Here is a 15,091-nt window from a genome sequence, read left to right as displayed (position 1 = left end):
CACAGGGACTGAGAGTTCAATCCCAGGTCAGGGAATGAAGATCCTGTACGCCAGGCAGTGCAACCCCCCAAAAAGCATACATACTGGAGGCTGCAAGGTTAAAACTAGTGTAATAAAGACTCTAGGACTAACATAGCTAAAAGAGGAAGACAGAAAAACACAACTGAACAATCCATTAAAGGAAAGCAAGAAAGGAGAAAGGGGGTGAGTACACAAGGACTCAGAACAAGGAATCGAAGGCACAGGGCAAGACAAGAAACTTAATTCTTAACATTCGTGCAAGTATATTAAATGCAAGCTGATCCAACAGTTAAAACACAGACTTTCAACAAAACCAAGTATCAGCAACACAAACAACACGAACTCTACATTGGGGTCATCTTAAAACTAAAATGCAGGGAAAGTAAAAGCTCAAAAATGGAATAAAACACATGTGTGAAACCCTAATCAAAAGAAAGCCTGGTAACCTATGTTAATATCAAAAGTATTCTTTAAGGCAGGAAAGAATGACAGGAGTCAAGATTGTCAAGAGAAATATCAATAACCTCAGATATACAGATGATACCACTCTCACGTCACAAAATGAAGAACTAAAGAGCCTCCTGATGAGGGTGAAAGAGGAGAGTGAAAAAGCTGGCTTAAAAGTCAACTTCAAAAAACTAAGATCATGGCATCCAGTCCCATCATTCCATGGCAAATAGATGGGGAAAAAGTAGAAACCGCAGCAGAATTTATTTTCTTAACTTCAAAATCACTGCAGAAGGTGACTGCAGCCACAAAATTAAAAGACACTTGCCCCTTGTAAGAAAAGCTACGACAAACCTAAATAGTGTATTAAAAAGCAGAGACATCACTTTTCATCCGTATAGTTAAAGCTATGGTTTTTCCAGTAGTCATGTACAGATGTGAGAGTTAGACCATCAAGAAGGCTGAAATTGATGCTTCTTTATTGTGGTGCCAGGGAAGACTCCTGAGAGTCCTTTGGACTACAAGGAGATTAAACCAGTCCATCCTAAAGGAAATCAACCCTGACTACTCATTAGAAGGATTGATGCTGAAGGTGAAGCTCCAATACCTGATGAGAAGAGCCAACTCATTGGAAAATACCCTGATGCTGGGAAAGATAAGGGCAGGAGGAGAAGGGGGCAAAAGAGGATGAGACGATTGGATGGCATCACCAACTCAATGGACCTGAGTTTGAGCAAACTTCAGGAGATAGTGAAGGACAGGGAAGTCTGGTGTGCTGCAGTCTACGGGGTTGCGGAGTCATACACAATTTAGCCACTGAACAAAACAACAACAATGCATAACAGAGATAGAATGACAGTATAATAATAAAATGTATGCTTCACCAGAAAAACATAGCAATTCTAGATTACTATGCACCTAATAATATACAACCTAAAATTATATAAAGCAAAAACTGACAGAACCAAAAGGAGGAAAAGCCAAATTTGTAGTCACAATGGGTAATTTTCACAACCCTCTCACAGTAATAGAATAAGCACCCAAAACACATGAAAGATAAAGGATTTTACATATGATTAGTAAACCTAGTCTAATTTATGAGTTGAATCATGTGCCCAAAAATGGTATGCTGAAGTTCTAATCCCTAGCACCTCGTAATGTGACCTCAACTGGAAACAGGTTAATTACAAATGTGATTAGTTAAGATAAGGTCACCCTGGAGTAGTATGTGCTCAGTTGGTCAACAGTGTCCAACTCTTGGTGACCCCATGGACTATAGTCTGCCAGGTTCCTCTGTCCATGGAATTCTCCAGGCAAGAATACTGGAGTGCATTGCCATTTTCCCCCTCCAGGGGGCCTTCCCAAGCCAGGGACCAAACCTGCATCCCCTGTGTCTCCTGCACTGCAGGCAGACCCTTTGCCTGCTGAGCCATCGGGGAAGCCCACAGCAGGGACTCTTAATCTAGCATGCTGGACACCCTGACAGAAACAGAGAGGCACAGAGAAGATGCCTCATGAAGACACAGAAAGATGCAGGGAGAAGACACCCTCACTCAGCAGAGGCAGAGGCTGCAGTCATGCCTAGAAGCCAACGAACCAAAGGGCTGCTGGCAAATACTTGACGCTAACAGGTGCAAGGAGACTCTCCCCTACCAACTTTAGAGGGAACCAAACACCTTGATTTTTTATTTCTAGACTCCAAAACTATGGAAAAATAAATTTCTGTTGCTCAAGTCAAACAGAATGCTATACTTTGCCACAGCAACCCTAGCAAACTAAATACACTGCAATTAACAACTGGAAATACATTCTTTTTAATCAGGCATGAATTATTTAATCTAATTAATCATTAAAAAACAAAAGACAAAGTACGGAAATGATCCATAATATACATTTTGATCACAGCAAAATAAAAAACAAAAATATAACTATGGAAATCTTCGTATGTTTAAAATTTATACTCATGTGAAATACTTCAAAATGAAGTATTTTCAAATAAATAAAGACAAAAATCAACAACATCAAGACATATGTGACAAAGCTACAACCACACTTAAAAGGGCAATTTGTAGCCTTGAAATGTACAGTGTAATAAAAGAAAGGCTGAAAACTCTAAGATGACTTCTTAAATGATATTCCACATATCCAAAAATATACATATAACGCAAACCAAACTCTTCCATAGAACATTAAAAGAGAAAAAATTTAGTAAATGTTTTTATGAGGAAAAGTATAGGCCAATCCCATTAATGAACACAGATATAAGAATCCTAAAGAAAATATAAAAATGAAATTTAACAATACATTAAAAAGGATAATATATATCATGAACCAACTGGGTTTATTTCAGAAATGCAAGACTAGTGTCACATTCAAATATCAATCAATGCAGTTAACATTAAAAGAATAATAGATAAAATTATATAATTATCCATAAAGATGCAGAAAAACTTCATCACCCATTTGTGATAAAACCTCTGAGCAAACTATGAATAGAAGGGCCATGATAAAGAGCTTCTATAAGAACCACAGTAAACACCATAGCTTAACCGAGAAATACTGAAAGGATTTAAGAATGCCTTCTATGATTATTTGTATTCAAGGCTGGATAAGTGGTTCTAGCCAGTGCAATAAAGCAAGAGAAAAAAAGAAAAGTGAAAGGACAGAAAAGGAGGAAAAAAATCCCACTTTTTGGTGGTGATATGACTGTGTAAGTAGGAAATTTTTAAATAATATAGAGTCAAACCATTATACTCAAATAAATAGTATTACACAATACATAATATGTAAATTGCATTTATACAAACAGAAACAATTAGAAATAGAAATAAAAGGCAGCATTTACAATGGCAGTGAAAAACTACTAAGACTCAGGAATAAATCTAATAAAAACATTTATAAACTATTGAGTGTTTACAAAAATTAAAGAAAGTCTAAATAAATGTATAGATCTATAAGTTTCATGGATCAGAAAGCCCAATAGTATAAAAATGTCATTTCATCACAAATGGAGCTACAGATTCCAACCAAATCCCTAGTAGGATATTTTTTGGTGAAAATTTACAATTGATTCTAAAATTTATATGGAACTATAAAGGCTAAGATGAGTCAAGGTAATTGTGAAGAAACGAAAAAAGTATGGGAAGATAATTCTCTACTAAATATCAAGATTTTCATAATTAAGATGCTGTAATAAAATCGATCAATGGAAGAAAATACAGAATCTAGAGTAAGACTTATACCAATATATATGTAAATGTATACATACATATACATACAATACATACTTCACAACCTCACTAAATTTGAAAGATAAAAGTTTCTAAAAGATAATACGGGAGAATATTTTATCACCTTGAGGTAAGCAAAGATTTCTTAAGCAGGGCACAAACAGTACTAACTTTTAAAGACTGATAAAGTAAACCACACTAAAATTAAGAACTTCTGTCCTTTTCAAAGTATATCATGTAGAGAGTAGAAAGGTAAGCCACTAGTGGAAGAAGGTATTTGTAAAGTATATATCCAACAACGGGCTTGTACCTTTAAAAAAAAAAAAAAAAAAACCCAATATAAGAAAGAGACAAAAGATTTAAAAGGAGACATTTCATCAAAGGGATCATCTTAATGCCCTATAATCTTATTAAAAGATGCTCACTATCCATTACTCAACAGTGATACAAAAGTTATAATCCCAGTGAGACAGCAATATATATCTAGCCAGAATATTCAATATCAAGAGACTAATAATAATATTCAAAGTGGTGGCAGGGATATGGAACAACTGAAACCCATGTACTGCTAGTAAAGTATAAATTGATATAATCACTTTGGAAAACTGTTTGGCCTTATCTGCTCAACTTTTAAAGGCTCCCCAGGTGGCACTAGTGGTAGGGAACCTGCCTGCCAAGGCAGGAGACCTAAGAGACTCAGGTTCAATCCCTGGGTGCAGAAGATCCCCTGGAGGAGGGCATGGCAACCTACTCCAGCATTCTCGCCTGGAGAATTCCATGGATAGAGAAGCCTGGCAGGCTACAGTCTATAGTGTCACACAGAATAGGATATGACCGAAGTGACTGAGCACATATGCACTCAAGTTTTAAAAATAGTACCTACCACTTTTATGCCTGTGTATTCAACAGAAACACATTCAAATGTACACCAGAAAAACCCACCATGTACAAGAATATTCATAGCATCGTTATTCAAACAGCTCAAATATGAAGCACTCAAATTTCTAACAGAAATAGCAAACTGTATGATTTTGATGGAATCCTTACACAGATGACAGTACATATAACAATGCAGGCCAATTTCATAAACATAATGTCAAAATAAGCCAGACAAAAATATACAAAATTCTGTACAAATTTCTAAAACAGAAGTAGTCGGAAGATGAGTTTCCTTTGGGAACAGAGATATCTGAGTAGGAGTACAGTACCATTCTAGGGTATTGATATTTGGTCTTCCCCTAGTGATTACAGCTTCCTTGGTGGCACTAGTGGTAAAAAACCTGCTGGCCAGCAGGAGACTTAAGAGACACAAGTTGAGCCCCTGGAGGAGAAAATGGCAACACACTTCAGTACTCTTGCCTGGAAAATCCCATGGACAGAGAAGCCTGGGAGGCTACAGCCCATGGCGCTGCAGAGTCGGACACGGCTGAAACCGCTGAGCACACAGCAGTGGTTACACTGAGGTGCTCCCTCTGTGGTAATTCTCAAAGCTTTCAGTCAAGAACTGGGCATACTTTTCAGTTTGCATGCAAAGTGGTAAGTTAAAAAAAGAATTCGAGGAAGTTTAGAGTACACTTATCAAATTGTCAGGCAAAACAATTGAACAGACTGATGTTTTCTAATGATTGCACTCTGATACGCTTCTTAACTGGAAGTTATAAGTACATTAAGACTGTATTTGCTAAAGGCAATGCAGAAAGATATACATTTAGCCAAATAAATGATTCTCTTAAAATATGAATTATTGTAAATAAATTTTATAACTCACATGTCACTTGTGGTAAGCAAAGGCCCACATATAACTAATGACCTTTAACCAAATATTCCAAACTTAAGGGCAAGAAAATCCAAGTTGTTATTAATATTTTGGCGATTGAGAGATTCTAATAACCTGGGGAAACTAGAGTTTTTTTTTATTTTTTTTGACTCTCCAGAGGCAAGTACACTCTTCTTAGAGGTAATGCACTATCAGGTCTTGGATAGAATATGTATCACTCTATGACAGAGCATGACTTGCTCTAATACAGATACTATATCTGAAATTAACTAATAAGATCAGGTACTACATTTAATCCTCACCAAAAGGCTTGGAAGCAACTGACATTGAGTAATTTTAAAGTGGTTAAAAGCACAAATGATCACTTGAATAAATTCATCACAGTAAAATCATTTTTCCAAACAGCTTCCATCCCCATTCACTAGTCCATTCATTTTACAGCATCAGCAATTACTGTCTACTAAATATTAAGTAGGAAGCAGAAATAAAGGCATAATAGTGCAGCTTCTACAGATTTTCACTATTCTAAACCCTCCAAAATAAGTAAGCTTTAGAGGAGAGAAAAAAATCAATACTGAAATTCCTTTTAAAGCCACATTGAAAAATATATTTAGGGGATACCATGCGGCAAAATTTTGAGTTGCTCCTGATATCTAAGAATGCACATATGCAAAATTTACTGTGGCCTATTACACTAGAGGAAAATTTACAAAGCATGGGTTTTTTAAATATTAAATATCATACATTGTTTATAAATTAAAAATCAGTAGCTACTATTAAAACTAGTGTATTAGGAAAAGAATTTTAGAAATGTATTAACCAAAGATACTAAGAAACTGTAGGATGGAAGATTAAGGATGACTAAATGAATGTATAAAGTAAATGAAATCACTGATCACATTTGTCAGCTAATAATATAACTGGAATAAATACTGGTCATATATGTTTTAATATACATCATTAATTTCCTAGATTCTCTGGTACAAAAACTAATTTCCAAATTGCTAAGTAATTAGGTTGCTTTATAAAATCTTGGTTTTGATTGTAACCAATTGACAAATGCATGGAAAGAAAAAATAATTACTTGTTATCATGAAAATGAAATAGGCTAACTCATTTTCTTAATCTAGTTGTTTTTGCTGTGAAGCAGACAAACAAGTTTTGAATTATATGAAAGAAGGAGCATTAAACTGAGAAAAGGGTTAATTCTGACAAAAGCAGCTCTTGATTTAAACTATCTGAATTCTATCTCAGCATGCATAAGAAAAACTCAAGTGTTGTTTTTTGGTTCTTTACAGAGTTTTTATCATACTTTAAACAAAACCATAGATTTGGGGGAAGTGACCTCCTTAGCAGTCACCAAGTAAAACCCTGGTGTTTCAGAGATGGCGGCGCCATGGCCCACAGAGGTGGCCCATCTCACGGCCACATTCTGTTGGCAGCTGAGACTACAGCTTCTTTTACTTGAGTACTCTTTATTAAGCTTCTCTGACAGCAACAACTTCATAAAAATTATGGTCCGTTAAAACAAGTGTTAGTAAGATAAAAATTATGAGTAATACCAAACGATGATCTTCTGGGAAAAAAAAAAACTGTAAGTTTCAAGAGGAATAAAAACACATTTTCACAAACACGGGGCCCTCTCAGAGGTCCAAAGACACATAGTTGAGTTAATGGAATTTTCACCTCACCACTTGGTCATATGAAAACAAATTAATGTATAAAATGTTGGTGCTCATCCCACTTAACTAGGTGAATTTTAAAGCAAATTAAGAAAATTACTTTTTTTCTTTAAAATATAAGCTTAAAATGGTATAAAAGTTAGATTCATAATTAAAACTGGAAAGAAAAGATTAACTTTCTAAAAGTGTTAATTTTTCTAATTATTTACAATTTAAAATTTCACTATAACCATTATATTTAGCTTAAGTGTCTCCTAAAATTTCTTAAATATAAGGAACTAGACAAGTTTCTCTTTGTTTCAAAGCAATTTATTGGCAAATTTTTAAACTTAAAATTTTTTTAATTTCTGCCCATCAATCTGGAAATATGATAGCAATAATGATAATAGCAATATAATGATAATAGCAATAATGATAGCAAATAATGATAAGAAAACAGCACCAATTATTTTTCAGATGAAAACTTCTCAGAATAGTATTTCTTCATCTTACTGTGTCTTCTATTTCATAACTTTCAACCAAGTTACAAGTGACAACAGAAAAACCTAATCCTCTAATCTTTTAATGATATTAAAGGGATAGCAAACATAACGGTCATGTGCTTAGAATATATATATTTAATATTTTAGCACTCAATGACCAGAAAAAAAAAACAGATTCTGATGATGTATGTCATTACAAAGTCAAATATGAGAAGCAACATGCAGGTCAACCAAAAAATGCTGAAAAAAGTACAGAATATGTAAAAAAGATGAATATTCACACATAAACTGGTCCACACAAATCAAAACGGATTCATCTAAGAAAAACATTACTTGCACAGAGAAAAATCAAGCATAGTCAACACAGCTGTACTAAAAAAGAAAGAAAATATCCACAAAGTTTCAAAAAGTAGAACCGATGAAATTGTGATTAACTAAAGTCCACATATTTTCTATTTCTAATTCTAAATATCTGACTGAAATCACCAAAGCACATCTCTGTGTTCCCAAAGTAACTATGCAAAGAGTTCACACCTCTGCCTTCTTCAGCAGATATGACTCCTTAAGAGCCAAAACAATGTTTTATTTACCTTTAGGTCCAGACTGCTTAGTAAAGTACAATTCACACAAAAGAGGCATTCAAAAAAGATTTGTTCTTTAATTAAATCTCATCAGTCATAGCAATAGTGCAAGATTTCAGACGAAATTAAATCAATGTCACAAACCAGCTTGTTCTTCACTCCTGTTTTTAAAGAGTTTTAGGTGGTCATTCAAGTAAAAAAAACTACCATTTGCATCAGGAATGAACAAACATAGAAATGAGAAATGTCTTGCCTACAGTTATTTGTTAAATTATTTAACAGAATCAATTATCATCACACACTAAGACTACCTCCCTCCTTTCAGTAAGTATTCTCCAGGACTTTTCTACTTACAAAACTAGGACTTTCCTTTATCACCTTGATATCTGTTTCCTAAATAGTGAAGACTCCTCCTGAAGAAAGCCATGGCAATACTGGAAGGCCCAGATTCAAGACAGAGGCAAAGAAAGTTTTAGGAAAAGCAGGATTATTCACACTGATAGTCTGATCAATTATTAAACAGATAAAAATTATGAGATAGAAAAGGCTTACGTAAAAAGATGTGATACGGAATGACCCGAGATGTTTCCATACACCAAATATTTAGTATAGAGCCTATCTCCTATCCCCCAAGTCTGTATTCTACCCATTAAACCTACTGATGGTGGTGTGGTGGTCTAGTTGCTAAGTCATGCACAATTCTTTGCAACCCAATGGGCTGTAGCCTGCCAGGCTCTTCTGTCCCTGGGATTTTCCAGGCAAAAATACTGGAGTGGGTTGCCATTTCCTTCCCCAGGGGATCTTCCCAACCTAGGGACGGAACCCACATCTGCACTGCAGGCAGACTCCTTACTGCTGAGCCACCAGGGAAGCCGTTAAACCTACTGAGTATCCCATTTATTACAGCTTCCTAACACTGAATAACCAAGTGATAGGTAATTTCTTATCTTGTTGGTTGGGTACTGAGTTTCCAGGGAGGTTGCTCTATGACATTTGGAAGATGAAGATGGTCTCTATCTTTGAAGTAAAAAATAATAATAATAAGGGTTCAATTTTGGCAAGAACCCCAGCTTCCAGCTTTTCTTAAATTATTTTGCTTAAAATAAAGCTTACTATAAATGGAAACAAAAAACCCAATATATTTTAAAAATTCATTTTACGTTACTATGCAACAAGAATATTTTGGACTCTAGTAAGAGCACTAAATGGTCGCCAGAAGTACTCTGATTTTGGTACTTATATAAGATGCCTGCTCTCCCTTGAAATAACTTCTATGTCCCTCAACACCAATAATCATCATTTAACTAAATTAAATCTCTTTTTTCTTTTTTATTTTCAGACTTGAAAAACAGGCATAGTGAAGCTAAAACAAATGTGGATAGTGAAAGCACATTCTTAAAGAGCTCTGAGACAAAAAGGCAAATGACTGTTTATATAGGATAGGACAGCCAAAGATCATTAAGGTAAGATTTAATAGCATCAAAATAGCATCAAAACTGAAAGAGAAGAGTGTCAAAGCAAACAAAATGCAACACCTAAAGAAAACATCTTAAAATATTAACAGCAGTTAAATTTACTATCTAGGAAATTAGATTCAAATTCTTCAAGAAAATAGAACCAAAATATGATTTCATACTTAATGAACATTTGAGGGGGCTTCCCTGATAGTTCAGCTGGTGAAGAATCTGCCTGCAATGCGGGAGACCTGGGTTCAATCCCTGGGTTGGAAAGATCCCCTATAGAAGGGAAAGGCTACCCACTACAGTAGTCTGGCCTAGAGAATTCCATGGACTGTATAGTCCATGGAGTCACAGAGTCTGACATGACTGAGCAACTTTCACTCACATTTGAGGAATTCCAGGAACCAGTAGCAACCTCTCAAGATCTCAGAACAATCCAATGCTTGAAACGTGCAGAACATCAATAACACAGCACCTCTTCCCCTCTAAAAACACACCACTATCACCAACTGATCTCAACCCTGAGTCACCCAGTGAAACTCTGCAATCTTTATTTAAAGGAAACCGTACATAAAAAGGCACAGTTCATTACAGCCCAAAGGATCCAATGCTAACAGAAGGAACAAGCACGCCAGAGCACTGCCAACAGTATTCAATCTACCCCTAGCCTGCCCTGTGGCAATATGTCGCTTTCCGGCTGCCTACGTTAGAGACCTCTGAAGGTCTGATATTTGTTTTCTTATTAAAGATTTCTAGACTTCTGATTTCTGATTCTTCAACTTCTTTGATTTCTCTTTTCCTGCTTAGCTGCCTCTTAACTCAGCCTTCACTCGTATTTCTAGTCAATCACAGTTTGTGCGCTACTATCTATAGACAAGGGCTCTGGCCTTGTGGATGAAATTCAAATTTTGGCTTGTATTTGGATCTTGGCTTTTGTCTCTGATGATGAACTGAAACTGAAAAAAAAATAAAATGAAACTGTTCAACTTTTTATAAGCAGTTTTGATATACATTGATAAAATCTGTAATAGAAGACTAAAACAAACTGTCTGTGCCCTCTAAGAACTTCATTCCTTGAAACTAACTGTATCCCTAATGAACATAATCAAGTTGGAAATACTATAAATGAACAGGGGTTGTCTTTGGGAACTACAGGTGAATAGGCATTAACTATGGCCCTAGGACTCAAGTGAAAAACATCTTAATAATGGAATTTAAAAGTAAATGGGTAAACTATGTCTAAACAGAAAATCTGACAAACTAAAAAAAAATGTTTTAAGAATCTTGCAAATTTAAATTTGTAAAGGAAATGAACGCATATAGAAATAAAATGTTTCAAGCACAAGTACCTTGCTAAGCAACTGAATGCCAAACATTCCACCTTGAAAGAATAATTTGATCCATTTTCTCTAAGAACACTGTTAGTCATTTGCTATCCACCTAATATTATCTTATAAACTCAGACTGTCTTTATTAAAAGAAAAACTGAAGGATTCTATTGAGTTGGCCAAAAAGTTCGTTTCAGTTATTCTCTATCATCATACAGGCTTCCCAGGTGGCACTAGTGGTAAAAGAACCCGCCTGCCAATGCAGGAAATATAAGAGACACAGATTCAATCCCTGGGTTGAGAAGATCCCCTGGAGGAGGACATGGCAACCCACTCTAGTACTCTTGCCTGGAGAATCCCATGGACAGAGGAGCCTTGCGCGCTACAGTCCATGGGGTTGCAAAGAGTCAGACATGACTGAAGTGACTTTAGCATGCATGTATGTATCATCATACAGAAAAACTCAAACTTTCTGACCAACCCAATATTTTGCACATTAACAGAAATCACATCTAAGACTTTATTAACTTAGATGATTGTAAAATTTCCAAATTCTAAACTAATAATTGAGAACACTGCTCTAAAGTTTCTTGTAGGGAACCTCCCTTCAGCCCTAAAATTCTGACTCCACCTCCAAATCAGAATCTCCTAAAAATATTCATAATAGCATGAGAGTGGCCATGATAAATAAGCAAGTCTATAATGAGGTACAAAAATTACTCTCCCTTTGACAATGATTTTCCTTTTTGATTTCCTTTCCTTAACAAATTTGAGAGTATCAACTTTAAATAGATGCAATCTTCAGTAATATGATACTGCAACTATATAACAAATAAATTTTAAGCTATGACTAACAATTATAATCAAGAACAATTATAATCCTTAGTAGGAGACCTTTCCATTCTATTGTAACTTTCAATAAGCCAGTATTTTCTAATAAATATTATTTTAAACACAAAGTAATAACCAACTGAAATCTACAGCTGCATTAAAAAATGAAACAAACTAGTACAAGGGCAAGACACTAACCCAGAACAGTAAAAAACAGCAGAAGGAAAATACCAGAGTGATGTTACATCTCTTTCTTCACAATGCCAAATATTTAGTTAGCATATGGCCCCAAGTGTGTTTTAATTATCACTCAAATGCTTCAGAGAAACTTTTTTAAAAGCATGAAAATAAAGAGAATGGTAATAAACATCTCTTAATGATGCTTCTTGTTTTTCATGAGTAATAATGACAGATTTCCAGATTGGTGAGCATAAGGTGTCTCTACACATGACCCATCTGAAATGCTTCTGATTTTAAGCCTAAGCCTGCCCTCAAAAAAAGATTATCGTGTAGACTTCACCAAGGATGTAGAAACACTCTTATAAACTGGTTTAAGTAATAAATAATGCAACTTATATAGAAATTATTTCACATGAGGATTAATCACTACGAAAACAGTAAATTGATAAAACAAGATAATGAACTCTCAGTAAATCAAAACCAAATGTCCTCCCCGCCTTAGTAAGTAATAAATAAAAAGCTAAATACAGGAAGATCAAACAGAAGTATCAACACAATTTAGCATAAGTTCACGAAACTGAGGTAAAATTTATGTTAAATACTCACCATTGAGTTCAAACAAAATAAATTTATAAATACTCTATAATAATACTTTCTAATTTCATATTCTACTATATTGTTTAAAGTACTTATAAACTTACCCAAATGAAGTAATGTAAACTGGGCTGCCAGTTCCTTTGCATCTTCTAATGTAGTACAGAGTTTGTCTGGCATGAAATAACTCTGGGATCCATTTGCAATAGCAGGAATAACGATTTTATATACCAAGAGTACTTTCCCATCTTGACTTGTTGTTGAATATAAATAATATTCTGGTGGTGCCCAATTATTTTTGTTGCAGTAATAATCCAAATGCATTACTGCAGAATTGAAATGATTGGATTTTAAAGAATACATACTAATTGGAGTAAGCTTTGTTCCAGGAAAAAAAGGGTAAGTGCATCTTTCAATTTCAGGGGGACTTGGGCTATGCTGGCCATTAAGACGAGCTGGAAGAGTTGGCGGTTTGCCTAGAATTTTGGGGTGACTCTCTTCTTTGTTAGCAAACACAATCAGGTTTTCAGAATTGGGGCTAATCTGACCATTAAGATGCTGTCTCCAAGTGTTTTCTTTATTCACAGGTTTTGCCAGTGTTACCTCAATACTTGCTCCATCAATGCATTTTCCATTCATTACGGACATGGCAGCCACTGCATCTTCTCGGTTGAAAAAGTGAACAAAAGCATAATCTCTAAGTTTCTTTACTCGCTCAACTGTACCAGGTTTGAATTTATTGAATTCTGATTTAATTGTTTCCTCAGTAGTTGAGATCATTAAATTTCGTACATAGAGAACTTTAACTCTCTGCATGGTTTCCTCATCAACCTCTTTCTCTGGGTCAGCCCAATCTACCTGAATGGTATGGCCCCACAGTTGGAAGGTTCCTATAAAAAAATAAATTAATTTGAAGACAATTAAAATAAATCAAAGTCAAAAATAAGTAAAACTGTTTCTCCAAAGAAGAAACTCAAATACATATAATATATTTGGTAAAAGTATTAATTTCCTATTCACACAAGTTTTTACTAAGGTGAACCCAGACAGGACTTAACAGTGAAATTAATTTTGAGAGTCAAAAGAACAAATACACTTCAAAACAGACCTTTATTAGAAGGATTAGGTACTGTCCTTTTTATTTTTATCAAACAACTAACAGCTAAATAAAACTGAATACATTCAGTAAATCAGTAAACTGTTATAAATAATGACTCATTTTATAGGATCATATTCTTTTAGAATCATTTGTTTTACTTTCTTAATTTCTATTCCTCTTCAAGGGCACTACATATTTTCATAAATTGATCTATGAGGTACTACTGTTTTTTCAAATGTATGGTAAGGTTAACAGAAAAATAACCTTTGAAAAAGGATAAATTTACCTGGAATTAGTTTTCTCCTAGCCATAGCAGCAGCTCTGTGAGATTCATATTCCACAAATGCAAAACCACGATTTTTGGTCTTATCAGTTGCACTTGGGTAGACAATGACATCTACAACTCCTTCTGTAACTTTCTTCATTTCATCCAAGATTTCTTCTTTCTTCTTTTCTTTCGGAATAGCTCCAATAAATAATCTGCAATTATCCAAGCTTACACACACGCCAATAAATTTCCCTGGTCGAATTTCATAATTATTAAGAATTCTAATGGCTAACTGGGCTTCTTCTTTTGTAGTATACATCACAAAAGCATAACCTCGATTTTCACCACTAAATTCCATCATAAGTCGAAATTCATATATTTTCCCAGCTCTTTCAAATACAGGAACTAACTCATCTTCATACATATCACGAGGTATTTTTCCTACAAAAACTTCACAGCCTCGAGGTGGGGGTGGACCTTCCCAACCTGAAAAACAAAAATAAATAGACAAATTCTAATAAGGTATTTATGTTTCCTATTCAATAATTCATTCCACAGATTTACTGTGAGCCTTCTATATGCCATGCACTATTATACATATTAGGGATACAACAATGAACAAACTAGAAGCCGCCTTCCCTCATGAAGCTTATATTCAATAGAAAAAGAAGACAATGAATAGCGAGTGCTATGAAGAAAAATAAAGCCACAGAAAGGTTGATATTTTTGGTAATCAGGTACATCTTTTCTAAGCACATGAGGTTTAAGCAGAGACCTGACTGAAATGAAGGACTCAGCCTTGAGAATGTATCAGAAAAAAGAAAAAAACAAGTGTTTTTTATATTAGTCATCTTAGAACAACACACAGCAAGCAGGTCTGTACGGGAAACGCATACTTGGGAGAGGAGTAAATGACAGGCAAAGCAGCCGTCACTGCAGTGAGAGGCCATGGCTCTCGTTTGGGTTTCACAGAAAGTTAACTGGAGGGTTTTGAGCAAGGAAACTGTACTGGCTACTGGTAGAAAGGCAAAACATGGTATCTAATAATCTGCTTGCGTCTAGTATAAACATCACTCCTTTACTTGTTCCTCTTTCTGATTCTTCCCCAAAT

At 35.0% G+C, this 15,091-nt stretch overlaps 1 protein-coding gene across 4 annotated transcripts in view; it reads right to left on the bottom strand.

Annotated features, from left to right (window-relative positions):
• RBM46 (RNA binding motif protein 46) overlaps window positions 1-15,091 on the bottom strand; it is a 51,660-nt gene that overhangs the window by 23,364 nt on the left and 13,205 nt on the right. For all 4 annotated transcript variants that reach the window (XM_043900851.1, XM_043900850.1, XM_043900849.1 and 1 more), the window contains 2 exons: window positions 13,999-14,466; window positions 12,721-13,503 (listed from right to left, as the gene is read on the bottom strand). In XM_043900851.1, coding sequence (XP_043756786.1) covers window positions 12,721-13,503; window positions 13,999-14,466 — 1,251 coding nt within the window. The remainder of the gene's footprint in view (window positions 1-12,720; window positions 13,504-13,998; window positions 14,467-15,091) is intronic.

Source organism: Cervus elaphus, chromosome 5, assembly GCF_910594005.1.
Source record: "Cervus elaphus chromosome 5, mCerEla1.1, whole genome shotgun sequence".
Classification (NCBI taxonomy): Eukaryota; Metazoa; Chordata; class Mammalia; order Artiodactyla; family Cervidae; genus Cervus; species Cervus elaphus.
This window is presented reverse-complemented; position numbering and strand designations above follow the sequence as displayed.